The sequence below is a fragment of the Leguminivora glycinivorella genome, chromosome 16 (genome assembly GCF_023078275.1).
Source record: "Leguminivora glycinivorella isolate SPB_JAAS2020 chromosome 16, LegGlyc_1.1, whole genome shotgun sequence".
NCBI classification, from domain to species: Eukaryota; Metazoa; Arthropoda; class Insecta; order Lepidoptera; family Tortricidae; genus Leguminivora; species Leguminivora glycinivorella.
In genome coordinates this window covers 465643-483126 of record NC_062986.1, presented here as the reverse complement: position 1 = coordinate 483126, position 17484 = coordinate 465643, and the positions used below count along the sequence as shown (strand labels likewise).

At 41.6% G+C, this 17484-nt stretch overlaps 2 protein-coding genes across 2 annotated transcripts; one reads left to right on the top strand and one right to left on the bottom strand.

The window, feature by feature from the left end:
• On the top strand, positions 1 to 14829 carry LOC125234871 (cactin). The gene is made up of 13 exons (XM_048141292.1): positions 1 to 147; positions 224 to 556; positions 2822 to 3059; positions 4055 to 4229; positions 9426 to 9625; positions 10081 to 10176; positions 11267 to 11390; positions 11950 to 12088; positions 12619 to 12852; positions 13231 to 13393; positions 13438 to 13577; positions 13945 to 14161; positions 14615 to 14829. Coding segments are annotated over exons 1-13 (2250 nt in total). The 5' UTR covers positions 1 to 145; the 3' UTR covers positions 14804 to 14829.
• Positions 14830 to 16503: 1674 nt separating this feature from the next.
• On the bottom strand, positions 16504 to 17435 carry LOC125234417 (NADH dehydrogenase [ubiquinone] iron-sulfur protein 3, mitochondrial). The gene has a single exon (XM_048140648.1). It carries the CDS (start codon positions 17345 to 17347, stop codon positions 16550 to 16552), a length of 798 nt encoding a protein of 265 aa, XP_047996605.1. The 5' UTR covers positions 17348 to 17435; the 3' UTR covers positions 16504 to 16549.
• Positions 17436 to 17484: the final 49 nt, after the last annotated feature.

Sequence of the window (17484 nt, the reverse complement as noted above, 5' to 3'; positions counted from 1 at the left end):
GTTGCCTTGCAGTTGCTGTTGTATTCTGCGTTTCATTTTCCAAAAAATCTCAAATGTACGCTTTATCATTCTGAAAGGGCACTGTTAAATGGTAACATAATAGTCCAAATGTATTAGGAGGCATAAGGATCAATAATAATTAAAAATGTAAGTACTACAACGTAAAATAATTCACATGCTTGTGTTGACTACTAATTGCAATTCAACGTTGTTATTCCTGCAGGTCTTCAAGGCACGAAGTGAGTAGACGCCGTGAGCGTTCACGCAGCCGCTCTGTAGAGCGCCATCGCTCGCGGAAAGACCACAAAGCGCGGTCTCGGTCACGGTCGCCCGCGCCGTCCAAACACAGATCACCCAGTAGAGAGAAGAGTAAACACAAGAAAAGTAAGAAGAAAAAGAAGAAGAAGAAGAGGAGTAGCAGCTCGTCGAGCAGCAGCGACACGGACGAGGAGCTGCGGCTGCTGCAGCGGCTCGAGGCGGAGCGCCTGCGGCTCAAGGAGGAGAGGAAGAAACAGAAGGAGTCGCAGAAGGCTAATGAGACTCCTGAGGAGAAACGGTAAAATATTAAATCTAGTATTTTAGATCTAGTGTTATGTTTATTTGTTCAAGTCATCATTTCTCTGACTGTTTAATTAAACATCATAAGACTATTGTTGTATGTGTGTGTAAATTGTTTTGATAATTACACAAATAAGAGTTTTTAATGATTCACGGTCATTATCATTAGAGTTAGACATATTGACCGGGATATAGACCGTGATTACCTCTTTGAATTTTGTCGACATAATAAAAAAACTTCCGATATTCTTAATAGGTATGCAGTTGCATGCATCATGATGATAAAATAGGATACTTTGGTTTTGTCTTCCTTTGAAACGTCGGCCGTAACTAACTTTTGATGTATGGTTTTAAACTCCTTATAATTATTTTCCAACGTTTCCAGTCGCCCCTGTACATAACCAAAAGTAATTCGTTCCTTAGGCGACTTTTTAAAATTTGCGTGTGCTTTTTCTATTATTTCCAAGCTGTCTTGTTGAAGAGAAATAAGACTGATAAGTTTTTCGGCCGTCGACATGATCGATGTGAATTTTGAAAATTGTCTCTAAATTACGTAAGTATGATTACCGTGCACTGTTTCACCACTTTATTATTCACTAATTTTAACTATCCGGTTCGAAGGACCATGTTTACTCTATTTATTAAGATTAATTATATTTTGAAAGGAAACACGTATTTTATTTACAACATGACTTTTAATGACTGACAGATTTTATTTCATAAAGATTCGCCAAAGTACATTTGACAGATAGCTTTAAAGAGGTTTAACAAATGACTTGGCTAGAAGTATAAGTGCCATTTTTCGGTGAGTTCTCTAACTAATTTACGCGACCTGTATTGTACGATGGTTTTTCAGGGATAATTCTTTATAATGTTAAATGATTTCGACAGTTTTTACTTTATTTGAAAGATAATGTTTTAGGTAAATTCTCGTATAATTTTGAAATATGATATGGAAGTATAATATGTATATGCAAGGGTGGTAAAATTAAAAGTTGAAATTGAAAAGTTTTTTGTCAATTAAAAAAACAGTTTCCAAGATACACACTCGGTTTAATTTTTCCTGTAATATTTAGCATAAAGCCAATAATATGTTTCGTAAAATTTTCACAATTTTCCGTTGGTAAACTTCGGAGATAAGGGGGGGCGAAGGGAGAACGGTATTTTTTAACATTTTTCTTCAAAATTCTTTTTTTTTCTCTTCCACAAAAAATTATAAGAAATAGTTTTGATAATAATGTGCAATTTGAGCTCTTTCTCACGATACCCCATTTGACCTACAAACTTAGTAACCTAAAAAAAGACAAATTATTATTTTTTGTACGAAAAATTGTTTTGTTTTTGTTATTGTTTATTGTAAATTGGCATTTTCGCGAAAATAGATTCAAAAACTTTTTTGTAAAAGAGGTAAATTTAATGTTTTTCCTACTCAGAATCACGAGCCCTTTCGATCCTACTAGGTAAAAAAAGCGTCCCAAACATAATTTTTCCACTTCGTGGCCATTTTTCAAACACTTTTTACAGCGGTTACAAAGTGGAAAGTACCTACGCAAAATAATAGAAAATTTTGTGACCACTTTTTTGTCTCCGGTTTTTTTCCTAGATAGAAAGGGCTCGTGATTTTGAGTAGGAAAAACAAATTACGCATTGTGGCTTCTTCTTCTTTGTCCAACCCTGGTCCCGTTATTTGGGGTCGGGTCTCCTCACTCTAAGGCGCCAGGACAGTCACGCATTCACGCAGTTACGCATTGTGTGAAATTAAAAAATAAATGGATGAAAATTAAATCATGATGAACGTGTTTTCATATAAATGGTAAATTTTGTATCACAATTATTAGGTACATGTATTTTCCTTATTTTTGGGTTAACTTGTAAAAATACTTTAAGTACTAGTTTTAATATTGCTTTTGGTGGTGAAATACTATTTTCGGGTTGTCTGCAACTTTGCATATTGTCACTACTTTTAAAAAAACTTGTATCTTCGTCTGTCAATGAAAAGAAAATTGTAGTAAGTGACGTAAGTGTGTATGGAATACATATAGAATTACTGCGTTTTAACTTTGAGAAGCAGCGTGAGATACGAGATTTTTTAAAAGTAGTGACAATATACCATATTTGTCTGCTTGCTAAATGCAACAGTTAATTTCTTTTTGTCGATTTTTATAACACACTTTATATCAGTAACTAGGAAATAGAGCCATTCCATAAGATGGATTGCAACCATTATTTGAAGTTCCTAAAACCGTATAAACCTCATACACAGAGCTCGCCGTCTTAAAGAAAAGCAAGAAAAAGAGCGCAAGCGCCGCGAGCGCATGGGCTGGGACAACGAGTACCAGTGCTACACCAACCAGGACAACCCGTTCGGGGACTCGGCGCTCACACACTCGTTCGTGTGGACCAAGAAGCTGGCTAAAGAGGGCGTGAAGGCGGTCAGCCGAGACGAGCTGGACGCTATGAACCGACAGAAGCAGCTGGAGAATAAGATTGAGCTGGAAAAGGTATGTCTACTCGTAACATTGAATATTTCTGTGTGAACTGGTTTATTTGAAATTTTTTTGAGAGTAATATGAAGTAATTGAAATAAAAATGTTTTTATTTTTACTTACTGATTTTATTTCAAGAGTGGAAGAAGCGAGGGGAGGCCTTTGCCCAGCAGTGGGACATGACAGGCTCAATAATAATCATACGGAGCGGGAACGATATCGTATATTTATAACTCTGTTTATAGTAACTTGAGTTACTGAAATATAGATTAAACTATGTAGCTGGCTTCAAATGTACCTAGAAATGTTAAAGTAACGTCTGTTGTTTATCGTTTTCTTTGTTTTTGGGCTAGTGTAAATCATTCCTGCTCCCAAAACCCCGATGTATGATAATAATAAATTTATTTTTACTTCATCCTTTAATTTTATTAATTAAACCATTCAATATTTCTTCTTGAATCTTGTAACTCATCATCATAAGAAAATCTCTCCATTTCCATGTCAGAAGTTGCCAAGTTCAATAAACTAGTGGGAATCTTGCCAGGACATCTTATCACCAGAGGGCGGAATTGCTCATGGCAAAAATCAAACGTCAATAGAGTTGGAATGTTAAATTTTATCGACATATTCAGCTATCGATAAATTCAGTCACCTTTTACATTTCTGACTTTAACATTAACCTCTTTGATTAGCTAGTCGACCATTTGATTTTGATCTCTTTGATTAGATTAAAAGTAAATTGAATGACATTTAATTACCATTTCTGTCACTAGTCCTTTTGCAACTAATTCACGTTTGAAAAAAATGGTTAATCCAAGACGAAAAACAGCCACCAAATGGATAAAGAAGTATCCTTGTCTTACTTACGTCGAAAACAACTCAACAATATATACTGATAATTTCCGATAAAATTTTACGTTCCAACTCTATTGACGTTTGATCCATGAGTAATTCCGCCCTCTGCTTATCACATAGAGAGGGGTTTACTCATCCACATATTTGTCCTGTAGGTAAAGCAGCGGCGATTAGAGCGCGAGGCAGAACGTGCCGCCCGGGAGGCAGAAACTGCGGCGGCGGCGCGAGCGCGCGAGGCAGCGCAGTTCGACTCGTGGGCGCGGCAAGAAGACGCCTTCCACCTGCAGCAGGCTAGGCTGCGCTCGCAGATCCGCATCCGAGATGGACGTGGTAAGATTATTCTAGAGTAGTGTCGATTAGAGCGAGTGCCTCGCGAGGCAGCAACAGCTCAGTTTGACTCGTGGGCGCGGCAAGAAGCAGGGGCGGCTCATCCGCGATTCTATCGCCGCACTACAAGTACATGTCGGCGGCCGCGAGTTCGCGACCCATTCAGTGGTGACGACCTTCGCGCGGCGCAATAAAATTCAATGTCGGCTGCTCGCGTGCGGTCCGTTTGTTAAGAGGCTTGAAATGGTGGATAAATAACCTTCCGTATCCTCCCCATTTTTTCGATAAAAAGAGGTTTACATTATGTATTTTTCCTGCGATTCCTGCATTTTTTGTAACTCTTAAATAATATTATCCTAAACTAGAACTTCTTATTGACCTATAAAAAAAAAATCATACATATAAGACATACCTTTTTAAAACACCTAAAATTCGAATAAAAGACACTGTGCTAACGCGAGCCCGCTCAGTCTGCGCCGAGCGCTCGAAGACAACGGACCTGCGTTTGATCGTCCGGCGCACCTAGCTTTCGTAAGCAGCGCGATAGTTCCGAGAAGTGCCGTAAACTGCGACTAAACAAATCTTGATCCTTTTTACACTTACACCTTATGCAATTTTAGCATTCGACATGCTTTTCATATGATTTTGGATTTTAAGTTATACGTGAAGTTTGTTGAGAGTTTGAATTATTATTATATTTTGGGACCAGGATGAGGTTCTGGTTCTCATGATGATGGAGTCAGGCAGGAGATGTTCAACAGAACTGCTATTCTACTTATCATAACTCCACCATGTTTGGGCTCATTAGATTTGGGCTGATGAGCACCATCGATCTAGATGAGGTCCAAGGTCTCATGATGGAGTCAGGAGGTGGTCAACAGAACTGCTATTCTCCTCATCATAACCCCATCATATTTGGGCTCATTAGATTTGGGCTGACGAGCACCATCGAACTAGATGAGGTCCAAGGTCTCATGACGGGGTCAGGAGGTGGCCAACAGAACTGCTATTCTCCTCATCATAACCCCATCATGTTCGGGCTCATTAGATTTGGGCTGACGAGCACCATCGAACTAGATGAGGTCCAAGGTCTCATGATGGAGTCAGGAGGTGGTCAACAGAACTGCTATTCTCCTCATCATAACCCCATCATGTTTGGGCTCATTAGATTTGGGCTGACGAGCACCATCGATCTAGACGAAGTCCAAGGTCTCATGATGGAGTCAGGAGGTGGTCAACAGAACTGCTATTCTCCTCATTATAACCCCATCATGTTTGGGCTCATTAGATTTGGGCCGACGAGCACCATCAAACTAGATGAGGTCCAAGGTCTCATGATGGAGTCAGGAGGTGGTCAACAGAACTGCTATTCTATTCATAAGACTGCTTGCACTTACATTGACATTATACTTTACATAATGCTATTAAACCTAATGAAGCGTTGTTTTATTACCTAAATCTCAAAACCCTCTAAATAAAATATGTATAGTAAGGAAGGAGCAAAAATTTAACCGCAGGCTTTACAAACCGACGATGTTTGATCAGCTACTTTTAGAACGAACATGTACATAATTTGATTTTCACCCTTTCAAATGTTTCTAAGACGCAATGTTTTGCACAGGTCACGTCATGCACAGTTAAACTGTGGAATGAATTGTTGCCAGCGGTATTTCCGGACCGATGCGACCTTCAAACCTTCAAGAAAAGAACGTACATCCATCTTAAAGGCCGGCAACGCACCAACACTTCTGGTGCTTCGGGTGTCCATAGCCGGCAGTGATCGCTTACCATCAGGCAACTTGTCTGCTCGTTTGCCTCCTATCCCATAAAACAAACGTTTAATAATTTTTAAGAAAAAAAAACCGCCGCCTTTTGGGTTCTGATGAAAGCTACTTGCGAATGTTGGATTATGTACAAATAATACATACAATCACGCCTGTATCCCATAAAGGGGTAGGCAGAGTACATGTAGAAATGTGTAGGTATTTTTTAAAACTGCTTTTAATGCTTTAATTATTAAATTTTTTAAATCGGTCCAGTAACGACGGAGATATCGAGGAACAAACAAAAAAAAACAGACGAATTTATTTGTGTGATGAGCACAGATATTTGTTCCTGAGTCATGGATGTTTTCTATGTATATAAGTATGTATTTATCTAAGTATGTATATCGTCGCTTAGCACCCATAGTACAAGCTATGCTTAGTTTGGGGCTAAGTTGGTCTGTGTAAGGTGTCCCCAATATTTATTTATTTATTTATTTATTTATTTAATTGAGAACCGTCCTTCCTTGAGAGATTTGAGGCGATGGTTAAAAAGTGACACAACATCATGAGCAGTTCCACTGCACCAAATGTCACTATTCTGGACGTAAGTGCATGCTGTTCTTATAAAAATATGAAAGTCACTATAACTGTGCCGTTTAGATTTAGGGAGTTCCGGTCTGACCATCATCAACAGTTCCACTGCACCAAATGTCATTGTTCCGTACGTAAATGCATGCTATTCATATAAAAACACAAAAATCGCTATATGTATGCCTTTCAGACTTGAGGAGTTCGCTGGAACTGGGTTCTGATAAAAATGGGACCAATCAGTATGCATATACATTCAATAAAAAAACAGAAATCACTATTAAACTATTCTCTAATTTCAAGTTCCTAACTAAAATTTTCCTAATAAAAAAAAAACAAATTGATCCCGATACAAACTTTCACCCCCTTTTTCCCTCTACTAGGGGTGTAAATTTTCATAATCGATTCTTATCTCTTCGAAATTTTGTTAATGCAATCTATACAAATTTCGACTTTCTAGCTTTCGTAGTTTCGGCTCAGCGGTGTTGGTTGTTGAATCAATCAATTAGGAAACCTGTATTTATATATGTATATGTAGACTACTATACTTTTACTACATTCATACACCTTATTTACTACTACCATACCATGAACAGGAAATTCCCCGTATAAAATTGAAAATTATGTTATTACCAATTTAATTCAAAACTATCAAGATTATTTGTGTCGGCGTTGAAACGCGCGTTGAGTTGCAGGTGCTCGCGTACCGAGCGCCAACGCCATCTATCGATGGCCGTTTCGTGAAATTGATGAGCGCTCTAAGGAATAAGGAGTCTTAATGTAGGTAAGAATTTAGAATGGCGAAATTTTGTGAATATCAAAGGAGTGAGCCTTCTGTACTTGTACTATTATATATTCTGTGCAAGAAGACGCCTTCCACCTGCAGCAGACTAGGCTGCGCTCGGAGATCCGTATCCGAGACGGACGTGATAAGATTGGGTCCATATTGGCTCATATAAAATTATTTGTTGTAAAATTATTGTTTATACCGATTTGTGCTCCGAATGATCATTTCTCATAATTTTACTTATCATAATTTTGTTTCATTATTACCAATAGTACTACTATCACTGTTCATAATAATCATTTAGTTGAAAATTTTTAATCATAAATTCTATACAAATATTTAATAACATTCATAATTTTGTGTTTAAGAAAATCATTCATCATAAAATTATTTAAAAAAATTTGGGGAAGTTCTATGAAAAACTTGTGCCATTTATAGAAGCGCGCTTGAAGCTTTTACAGTGTCATATACAATTTACATTAAAAATTCGTTTCTGGTTCGCTCACGGTCAACCTAACACGCTCCTCCTCGCTACGCTCGTCGTCGCACCTAACTGGACTGTCACATGTGATGTCTGTTCTGTTAACAATAATATAACGATAAATTATATTACTCGCAATCGTTATGATCAATAAGTATATAAACATAAACATTAGTATAAAACGTATTTATGATGAATGACATTATGAACATAAGTCATTCGAAGTTACGATAGTTATTAACATAAAATTGTTATAAATAATGATCGTTATAATGTAAAATTGTATGAGAAACATTTTCGGACTACCAATAATCTATATAACAATTTTATATGAACTTTGGCGCACCCGATAAGATTATTGTGGGTCTCTATTGGTTCCCATAATTTTTTAAGTCCGATTTTTACTATCCATAACGTTTTCCGTCATAATTTTTCTTAGTCATATTATCACTAGTCATAAAATTAAACTTCAGAAATTGTAGTTCCGATTTTTGAAAGTCATAATTATTGTTAGTCATAAAATTTATTAGCCATAATAATCAAAGTCCATAGTTGTACAAATCCATAATGTTGAAGGAAATAAACTTATTACCTACCTGAGGAATTGGGTTAATTTTTGTTTTGAAGTCATAAATAATATTCTATGTATAAAAATTTTCTGTGTGATTAGATTAATTGATTATGAAATATACTTTAGGAATTTTAGACATTAAATCTATATGCAGAACAATCAGTAGGGCTTCAAAATATATACTTAATAATATTTCTGAATAATTATTGTTATACTTTTCAATTTTATACTCATCAACTTTATGACTTTTGAGATTATGATATCCAATATTATGGTTTGTTATTGTTAGAACCATTAAACGTTATTCGTAACAAAAATTATAACAAGTGATATTTATGACCACAAAATATATTTAATAACAACTTCTGACTAACGAAATTATGAACAATAAGTTTATGGGAAAGAAAGGGATCCCGATTATTGTACAAGTACATTTAGGTATTTTATCAGAAATACAATGAAAATTACACTCAAAGCAAATTATGATATCTACAAATTTACGCTATCAACATGAATAAATGAAGATAAAATTACGCGTTATACTTGGCTCGAATTAAACCCTTCATCCAAACTTAAGGGACCGGCCACATCAGAGCGTCGCGTGTCTCGGGGCGCGCAACGGACGTCCGCGCCATGCCACCTGAGTGTAATTCAAAAAACGTCTCCTCAGTACATTTTGTATAGGAAGGACATAAGACGCGCCCCAGGTGGCGGGGCGGCGGCGTGGCGCGCGCCGCGCCGCCAAGCGGCGCGTCTTACGTCCTTCCTATACAAAATGTACTGAGGAGACGTTTTTTGAATTACACTCAGGTGGCGTGGCGCGGACGTCCGTTGCGCGCCTCGAGACACGCGACGCTTAAGTGGGAACGCTGGCTTACGAACGCGACGCATAGATTTTAGCTACGCACATCTCCACAGCGCTGCTTGCTTCCCACGGCAATGTCCTCGCGAGGCAACTTATGTGTGACTTTGCCTACAAATGTAATATTGTTATATGTGTGGACAGCGAAGCCGATCGACCTGCTGGCGTGGTACGTGGGCTCGGAGCAGTGCGTGGACGCGCTGGAGATGCACGAGCCCTACACCTACCTCAACGGGCTGCAGGCGCCCGACCTGGAGGACCTGCTGGCCGACATCGCGGTCTACAAGTCGCTGGAGCACGAGCAGAACCAACGGTACTGGAAGGATGTGGAGACCATTGTGCAGGTAATACTAATTATATACGGTGAAATAAAAAGGACTTTTGAACTAGAACTGTGACTTTTGAGGTAATAATGAACAATTTTTATTATGGAACATTGGGTTATTCGATAGAAAACAGCTTCATGACGACAGCCGAAATGTATATGAAATAGCCATATTTTTTTTCACGATTGGTCCCAAGTCCCATAGTAAAAATAGTTCACTATGACCTCAAAAGTCGCTATGCAAAGTTTGAACGGTCGTTTTTATTTCATCTTGTATTTCTTTTATTTTCTTTTAACCCAAAATATGTATCAACATTTTCTTATCTCAGGATTCAAATGACGAGAGCTATAATTGTCCAAAATAAAACTTACTGGGCAATTTATACAAAAAATAGTTGCCCATGAGAGGAAATTTCACTTTATAACAAACTGAAGTAACTTATTGTATGTTAATTTTACTGTTTTGTTTATCAGGACGAGTTAGCGAAGCTGCGGAGAGCGGCGCCCGAGCCGCACGAGGCGGTGCACCGCGACACCGTCCACCAGAGCGTCGCCGAGGACGTCACACAGGTAACTCACCAATCAAAAGGCAATCCCACACAAAACGAGCCGCTTTGCGAGGAAATTGCCGCGCCCTGCAAGCTTGGTCGGTGGACTTGCCTCGCCCGAGGCAAGGAAGCTGAGTCAAGTATACACGTTTTGAGCGTGTCACCGTGCACCAGAGCGTCGCTGTAGACGTCACACAGGTAACCCACCCATGGCGCCCACCCAGAGCATGCCGCCTCCTGAGGAGATTGCAAGCCAAGCAAGCTTGACTGCAGCACACCTCGGACACTGGCCGTCAAATATATGAAAGAGGTGCCTTCCTAGCACACAATCTAAGCTCGTGTAGGTGAACGCGTACTAAGCTTGTATGAGTGAAATATGACAGGTCGATTGTTCGCATTTTTGACAGGCGGTAACTGTGAGGTAACCGAGAGGGGGTGGGTGGCACTTTCAGCGGGGAGCGGGAGTGGCCATACTGTACGATAGTACTCTTTATTATACTGTGACTGCAGCAAGGAGGACTTGCCTCGCCCGAGGCAAGGAAGCTGAGTCTAGTATACACGTTTTGAGCGTGTCACCGTGCACCAGAGCGTCGCTGTAGACGTCACACAGGTAACCCACCCATGGCGTCCACCCAGAGCATGCCGCCTCACGAGGAGATTGCAAGCCAAGCAATCTTGACTGCAGCAAGGAGGACTTGCCTCGCCCGAGGCAAGGAAGCCGAGTCTAGTATACATGTTTTGAGCGTGTCACCGTGCACCAGAGCGTCACTGTAAACGTCACACAGGTAACCCACCCATGGCGTCCACCCAGAGCATGCCGCCTCGCGAGGAGATTGCAAGCCAAGCAAGCTTGACTGCAGCAAGGAGGACTTGCCTCGCCCGAGGCAATGGGTGGGGCCGAGTTAAGTATACACAATCTTTGCTGCGAGTTGATTTGCGCAGCAATTTCGTGCGGGGCGAGTCGCTCCTTGTACAGCAGGCAAATCCAACAGTTTTAAATATTTCGCTATAATTCGACTGATTAAAGTTTAAAGTTAATGTTCATAAACAATTTTTACCAAATTGGTAAGTGGCAGTCAGATATTATTGTGGAATATAATTTTGTGTTGTAGATCTTCAAAGGCAAGACCGGCGCGCAACTAGAAGCACTGCAGTCGCAGATCGAGCAGAAGATCAGCGCCCGCGCAGACAACATCGACGTCGGATACTGGGAGAGCTTGCTCAGCCAACTCAAAGGTAGATAATTGTCAAGATATCATTTGCTATTTTTAAATCATGATGACAGGGTGTATTTTGTTAACGGGTCAGTAAAGGCAGCTATCAGATCCCGTGCTGCCACTCAAAAATGGTCTTAGAAGATGATTTCTGCCTTCCGTTGATTTTAAATTTATGAAAGTTGGCGTTTACAGATTAAAAAAAAAACAGGGTGCGAGAAAAAGGTCATTTTTCACAAACTTTTTTTTGATGCCAAATGATCCCATTCCTATCAAGGATCAAAAGTTTGTATGGAACAAAAAAAAAATACCGGCTACGAAATCTAAAACTCGAGAAAAACTTTTCCAATGGATGTTCCTTGGCCAAGGCAGGTAGCCCTGGAGGCACCTTTATGCTGGATATTAGCTGGGTCCACACAGAGCGAGGCACATCGCTAGGCAAACGTGCCTCGACCGAGGCAATGAGTGCGTTTTGCTCGGCCGAGCAACCTGCCTCGCTCGATGTGACCCGGCTATTGGCCACGCTCTGTGTAGCTGTGCAGGTAGCTGACAAATATAGTAACAGAGGGAATGTTTCACAGCGCACATGGCCCGCGCTCGCTTGCGGGACCGGCACCAGAACAACCTGCGCCGGAAGCTGCAATTACTGAAGCAGGAGCAAGGAGTCGCCGCCAAGCCTGAGCCCGAGTCGAGACCTGATGAAAATCCGCAGCCTACTGGGTAAATAACAGTACATTACCAATATTACCATACAAGTGCGAAAAAAGGAGGTTCGAAACGAGCAAGCGGACACGACCGAAGGGAGTGTTTTAAATCGACACGAGTTACGAATTTCCTTTTCGCATGTGTATCGTACGACGTTTTTCAGAATAGATGGCTCTTAGAAGTTTCGTCCTGACATATAATGAACCACTTCTTGTATTTAATAAGTGTTTTAGTATTAAAAACTTTATTTTCAATTATTAATCTTCAAATATACTTCAAAATGTTCTGTAATTTTACATGCATGTGCCCTTTGCTCAGTTTCTATCTGTGGAAACTTGTTATTGGCTCATTGTTTCTATGTTATAAGTCTTATTGTAACTTTAGCGGTAAGTTTTCCTAACAAATAAAAGAAAATAACTGTATAGTAGTAATACTTATGGACTCTATGCCTGTCATTATCAAAACAAAATATAGGCAGAGGCACGGCCTACTTTAGGAACCGCTATAAATTTTTATTATTATTTAATATTGCCATTTTTTTTCAGATCTACAAGCCCCAAAGCGCAGGCACGCACGGAGGCACCGCCGGAGGCGGAAGCGGAGGCGTCCGGGTCCGGATCCGGCGGCGAGTCGGAACCGGACTCCGAGTCCGAGGCGGCCTGCATAGCGTTATACCGGGCCGGGAGATACTCCCCCGCGCCGTTGTCTCCGCGGGTGTTGGAACCGGGGACCCTGACTACAGACGCGGACATAGACGAGCAGCGACTGCAGTACCTCAGGTAAGTCCATAGCCGGGTCCACACAGAATGCGCGCTATGTGCCTCGGCCGAGGCATGAGCGCGTGTCGCCCGGCCGATCAACCTGCCTCAGCCGAGGCATGTCCACATTGTCTCGCTCCGTGTGGAGTCCAGTGGCGGAGCGTCGATACAACTCGATTCCCCACGGGTTCCCTAAAATTGTCCAGTTTCTTTAGAAGTCTATACAAAACGGTTCCCGAAAACCCCTCCGGCTTTACATATCAAATTTTCACGCCACGCCACCGGTGCGGACGGGCTAATTGTGGACATCATACTTGAAATCTAAGAAAATTTGAGGTCGGTACTTTTGCTTGGTATTTATTAATCTGGAATACAGGCTGATAGTATTTTGTCGAACAGGACGCGAGCGCACGCCGCCAACGCGCAGCGGGCGCACGAGCACTGCGCGCCGGCGGGCGGCGGCGGCGGCTGCGGACGGCGCCGCCGCCGTGTTCGAGCGGGAGGCACGACGAGGCATGGGCACCGACGAGGCGCAGTTCAGCGTGGAGGCCGCTCTAGACAGGTATTTACATGTACACACTAGTTGAACCTGCTTATATACTACAGGTTTTGAGCCACAGCGAGACACGTCGCGTCGCGAGGCGATATCCTAGCGCGGCGATCGTGTTATGTAAACGTGCCTCGGTCGAGGCGATATGTGCGAGTGACCTGCCTCGAGCGAGACATGACTACATTGGACTTGTCACGTGAGCACATTACCTCGCTCTGTGTGGACCCGGCTCATGGGAGCCCGGAGTCCGCTGTGACAAATAATCCCAAGATTTGGCGTAGACACTAGTTTTACGAAAGCCACCGCCGACCCAAAAGGTAACTAGGCCTTATTGGGATTAGTCCGGTTTCCTCACGATGTTTTCCTTCACCGAAAAGCGACTGGCAAATATCAAATGACATTTCGCACATAAGTTCCGAAAAACTCATTGGTTCGAGCTGGGGTTCGAATACTTCGAACCCGCGACCTCCACATTGAAAGTCGCACGCTCTTACCGGCTAGGTATACCCTACTTTTCTATTTCTACAATATTACCTTTATTCAATGTATTGTTTTTTCTGCAGAAGCGAAGCCCTGCCCGTGCCCGCGCTGTGGCCGGACAAGTACCGGCCGCGCAAGCCGCGCTACTTCAACCGCGTGCACACCGGCTTCGAGTGGAACAAGTACAACCAGACCCACTACGACATGGACAACCCGCCCCCCAAGATCGTGCAGGGCTACAAGTTCAACATCTTCTACCCGGACCTCATCGACCCCAAGGCCACCCCGGACTTCTCTCTGGTAGGTTTAGTTTCAATGTAACAAAACTTTGTTACGTTTCGGACGTTGTTAGAACTATTTTTAACTATTTAATTTTACCCGTTAATATTACTGTGTATATCACTTGTGTAAAAAACCGACTGTTTAGGACCACACCATTCAACACGTAATTAAGACAAATCCAAAATTAACTGTTTGATTTCTTTTATTTATGCCATTTTTATACGTAGGTAATGCATCTAAACAAAGATATTCCACTTAATTTTGGACCTAGTTGGTTGCTTTTGAACTGTAGTTGGATGATTTTACATTAGCTATCAGATTGTAGGCTTGTATTCCACTTAATTTTGGACCTAGTTGGTTGCTTTTGTGTGGCAAACAGCCAATGGAAAATTGCCTCGGACGAGGCAACGCGTGCGTTTCCATCGCTAGCTCTGTGTGTACCCGTGTATTGAGTCTGAATGTGTGTTCCAGAAACCGTGCGCGGACAACCCCGAGTTCGCGGTGCTGCGGTTCCGCGCCGGCCCGCCGTACGAGGACATCGCCTTCAAGATCGTGAACCGCGAGTGGGAGTACTCGTACAAGCGCGGCTTCCGCTGCCACTTCCACAACAACATCTTCCAGCTGTGGTTCCACTTCAAGCGCTACCGGTATCGCCGGTAGACCTTATGCTCTCACGAGCTCCTTAGTGCGTTTTCACATTATCCGATCCGATATCGGATGTCGGACCGATATCCCATACATTACAGGCGCCATCTTGGATTTTTTCTATTGAAATCCTTCCGACATCCGATATCGGATCGGATAATGTGAAAACGCACTTAGAAAGAAAATTGTGCATGCTGTGTTTGCCGGCTAGAGGTCTAGCCAGCCTAACTCCAGCCACAATTAAAGTACATGGGGTGGCAAAGTGCGATTATCATTATCTTTCGCATTTTATTGTCTTTTACATACACGGTGTTTCCGGTATCACTCAAAACCTCAGACACCCCAACTGATTTTTATTTTTTTAAACTCATCTAGAGTAGAGTAGTAGAGACTATCTTTTAATCTGATCGTTACTTTTTTTTTAATTGAATTTTTAATTTTCTGTACAGATCTACTTGACTTTTAGCTCTACACTCAATGAAATAATTGCTAACTACCATCATAAACCATAAGACTATTTATTTGTGTACGTTACTGCAACGACATAAGGTTTACCAATAGACAGCTAAGATGTCACTGTAAAACACTTTAAAGCTTTGTCACAGTAAACTTCAAATTGGACAGGTAATCGCAGTAAGCAAATAAACTCAATATTCAAAATGACAAGGTTGTAATTAGGTACGAGTTCAATTTGTTATGACTTATGATAAACATTAAGATTAAACTGACAAACAACGTCAAACTAGTAGCGGAAAAAATAATCGTCCAAGTAACCGGCCAGTATTAATACCCCTAAATACTGAAAAAAGGTAAACAACCTCTAGCAATGCGATATACACAATGTTGTATTACGAGTACAATAGAATGGGCATGTAAAAAATAACTAATAATACTAATTTAAATAAAAATATTACCCCCATCAAGATATAGCTCAATCGATTCTGAACAAACTGTTTTCAGGTTTTTAGTGTTAAGTGAAACACGGTGTATAATACATATAATTGAGGAATACTGGAAAGTGCAAAACATCCCTTACGTTTTTATAGTTTCATGAGAATTTTAGAATGTATGTACAGTCAACAACACAACTGAATACAGACAAAGTGCCAAAAATATGTATACAGAACTTTATTGCCTGTACATAAAGGTGTGTCTGTATTCACAGATGTGTTGTTGACTGTACTTATGTTAAGTTCTAAGAAATAAAGTATGTTTGTAAACATTTTTGGTCTCATTTTCCCCCGATAGTAGAACTAGAAAGCAAGGCAGGTTATAAGGAGTTTGCTGCGTGATCTAACAAGATCTCCACAAATGTGCTGCAAACTAAGATTCTTCAAATATAATACATTGCAGGCTTGCAGTGAACTTGTTGCACAGGTGAGGTGAGGTGGTGTGTTATTAGGTGAGGACCTCAACTCATTTGCTTGTAAAGGCCTTTAACCCTTTATAGGGCAATGGTCTCAGAAAAGATCACTCTATAAGATTAGGTTTTTGTACTTTTGCAATCAGGTTTGAATTCACGTTTTTTTTTACTAACAGGTTAATGTGTATTTTTGGTAAGTGTACAAGTGCAGCTGTGCTATTGCACAGCATAATCTACGATTTTTAGAGTTCTAAACTCAATAAAATAGTTTTCATGGCATACTATTTATTTAATTATATTTGATCAAAATCATTATTGGAAAGGGGTATCAACTACAGATTAATAAGACAACTGTTTATTTACAGAGTATAATATTCTAATAGATATAACTTATTGATTTATTCTTTCTTGGGTGCCTCAGAGGGGTTAGTGACCTCTTCAGAAGCAGGGTTGCCTCGGAAATTAGGGAACTGCTCCCACGGGGCCTCCAGCTCAAACCTGCGGAACTCCTGGGCCAACTCTAGGGGCTCAACCACCACTCTCTTCTGTTCATCGTCATAACGCACCTCCACATAGCCACTGAGAGGGAAGTCCTTTCTGAAGGGATGGCCTTCAAAGCCGTAATCAGTGAGTATCCTCCTAAGGTCGGGGTGGTTGGCGAAGAATACACCGTACATGTCCCAGATCTCGCGCTCGTACCAGTTGGCGGCCTTGAAGACCTCGCAGGCCGAGTCCACGGGCGTCAGCTCGTCGCAGTAGGTCTTGACGCGGATGCGCGAGTTGTAGCGCAGCGACAGCAGGTTGTACACCACCTCGAACCGCTGCGGGTGCGCCGGGATGTCCACGCCCGCGATGTCCACCAGTGACACGAACTGCGCGGTGTGGTGGTCCTTCAGGAACGTCAGCACGGGTATCACACCCTCTGGAGGAATCAGAACTTCCAATTCGTTGCCCGCCGTGATCTGCACCTTCTGCACGTACTTCGGCAGGCACTCCGCCACGTATTTACCGAAGTCTATCAGCTGCGACTTCTGCAGGGGATCCAGCTTTGCGTATGTTGGCCGAGTCTCCACTTGAGGAGCAGCGGTTTCGCTCTTCCACGCTACAGTTTGCACGGCCGGCGCTTTGGCGTTATTTAAAACGACGCGCCCCAGGCCCAGCCCCGCACCGATGGTGCGTTTTAAAAAGAAAGACATTTTGATTTGATTTAAATACAAAATAACCTTACGTAATTCGTGTCCGATCGAAATATCGCAAAACAAAACCCACAGAAGTGACAGGCTGACAGCAGGCACCCATGGAGAAATGTCAGTTTGACAGCAGAAAAGCTACA

What these genes read in the sequence shown, in the direction of transcription:
- LOC125234417 (XM_048140648.1), bottom strand. Translation starts at nt 17,347, where the DNA reads ATGTCTTTCTTTTTAAAACGCACCATCGGTGCGGGGCTGGGCCTGGGG.
- LOC125234871 (XM_048141292.1), top strand. An exon ending in GAGACTCCTGAGGAGAAACG is followed by an intron (nt 557 to 2,821) that starts GTAAAATATTAA and finishes CCTCATACACAG; the next exon opens with AGCTCGCCGTCTTAAAGAAA. An exon ending in ATGTGGAGACCATTGTGCAG is followed by an intron (nt 9,626 to 10,080) that starts GTAATACTAATT and finishes TTTGTTTATCAG; the next exon opens with GACGAGTTAGCGAAGCTGCG.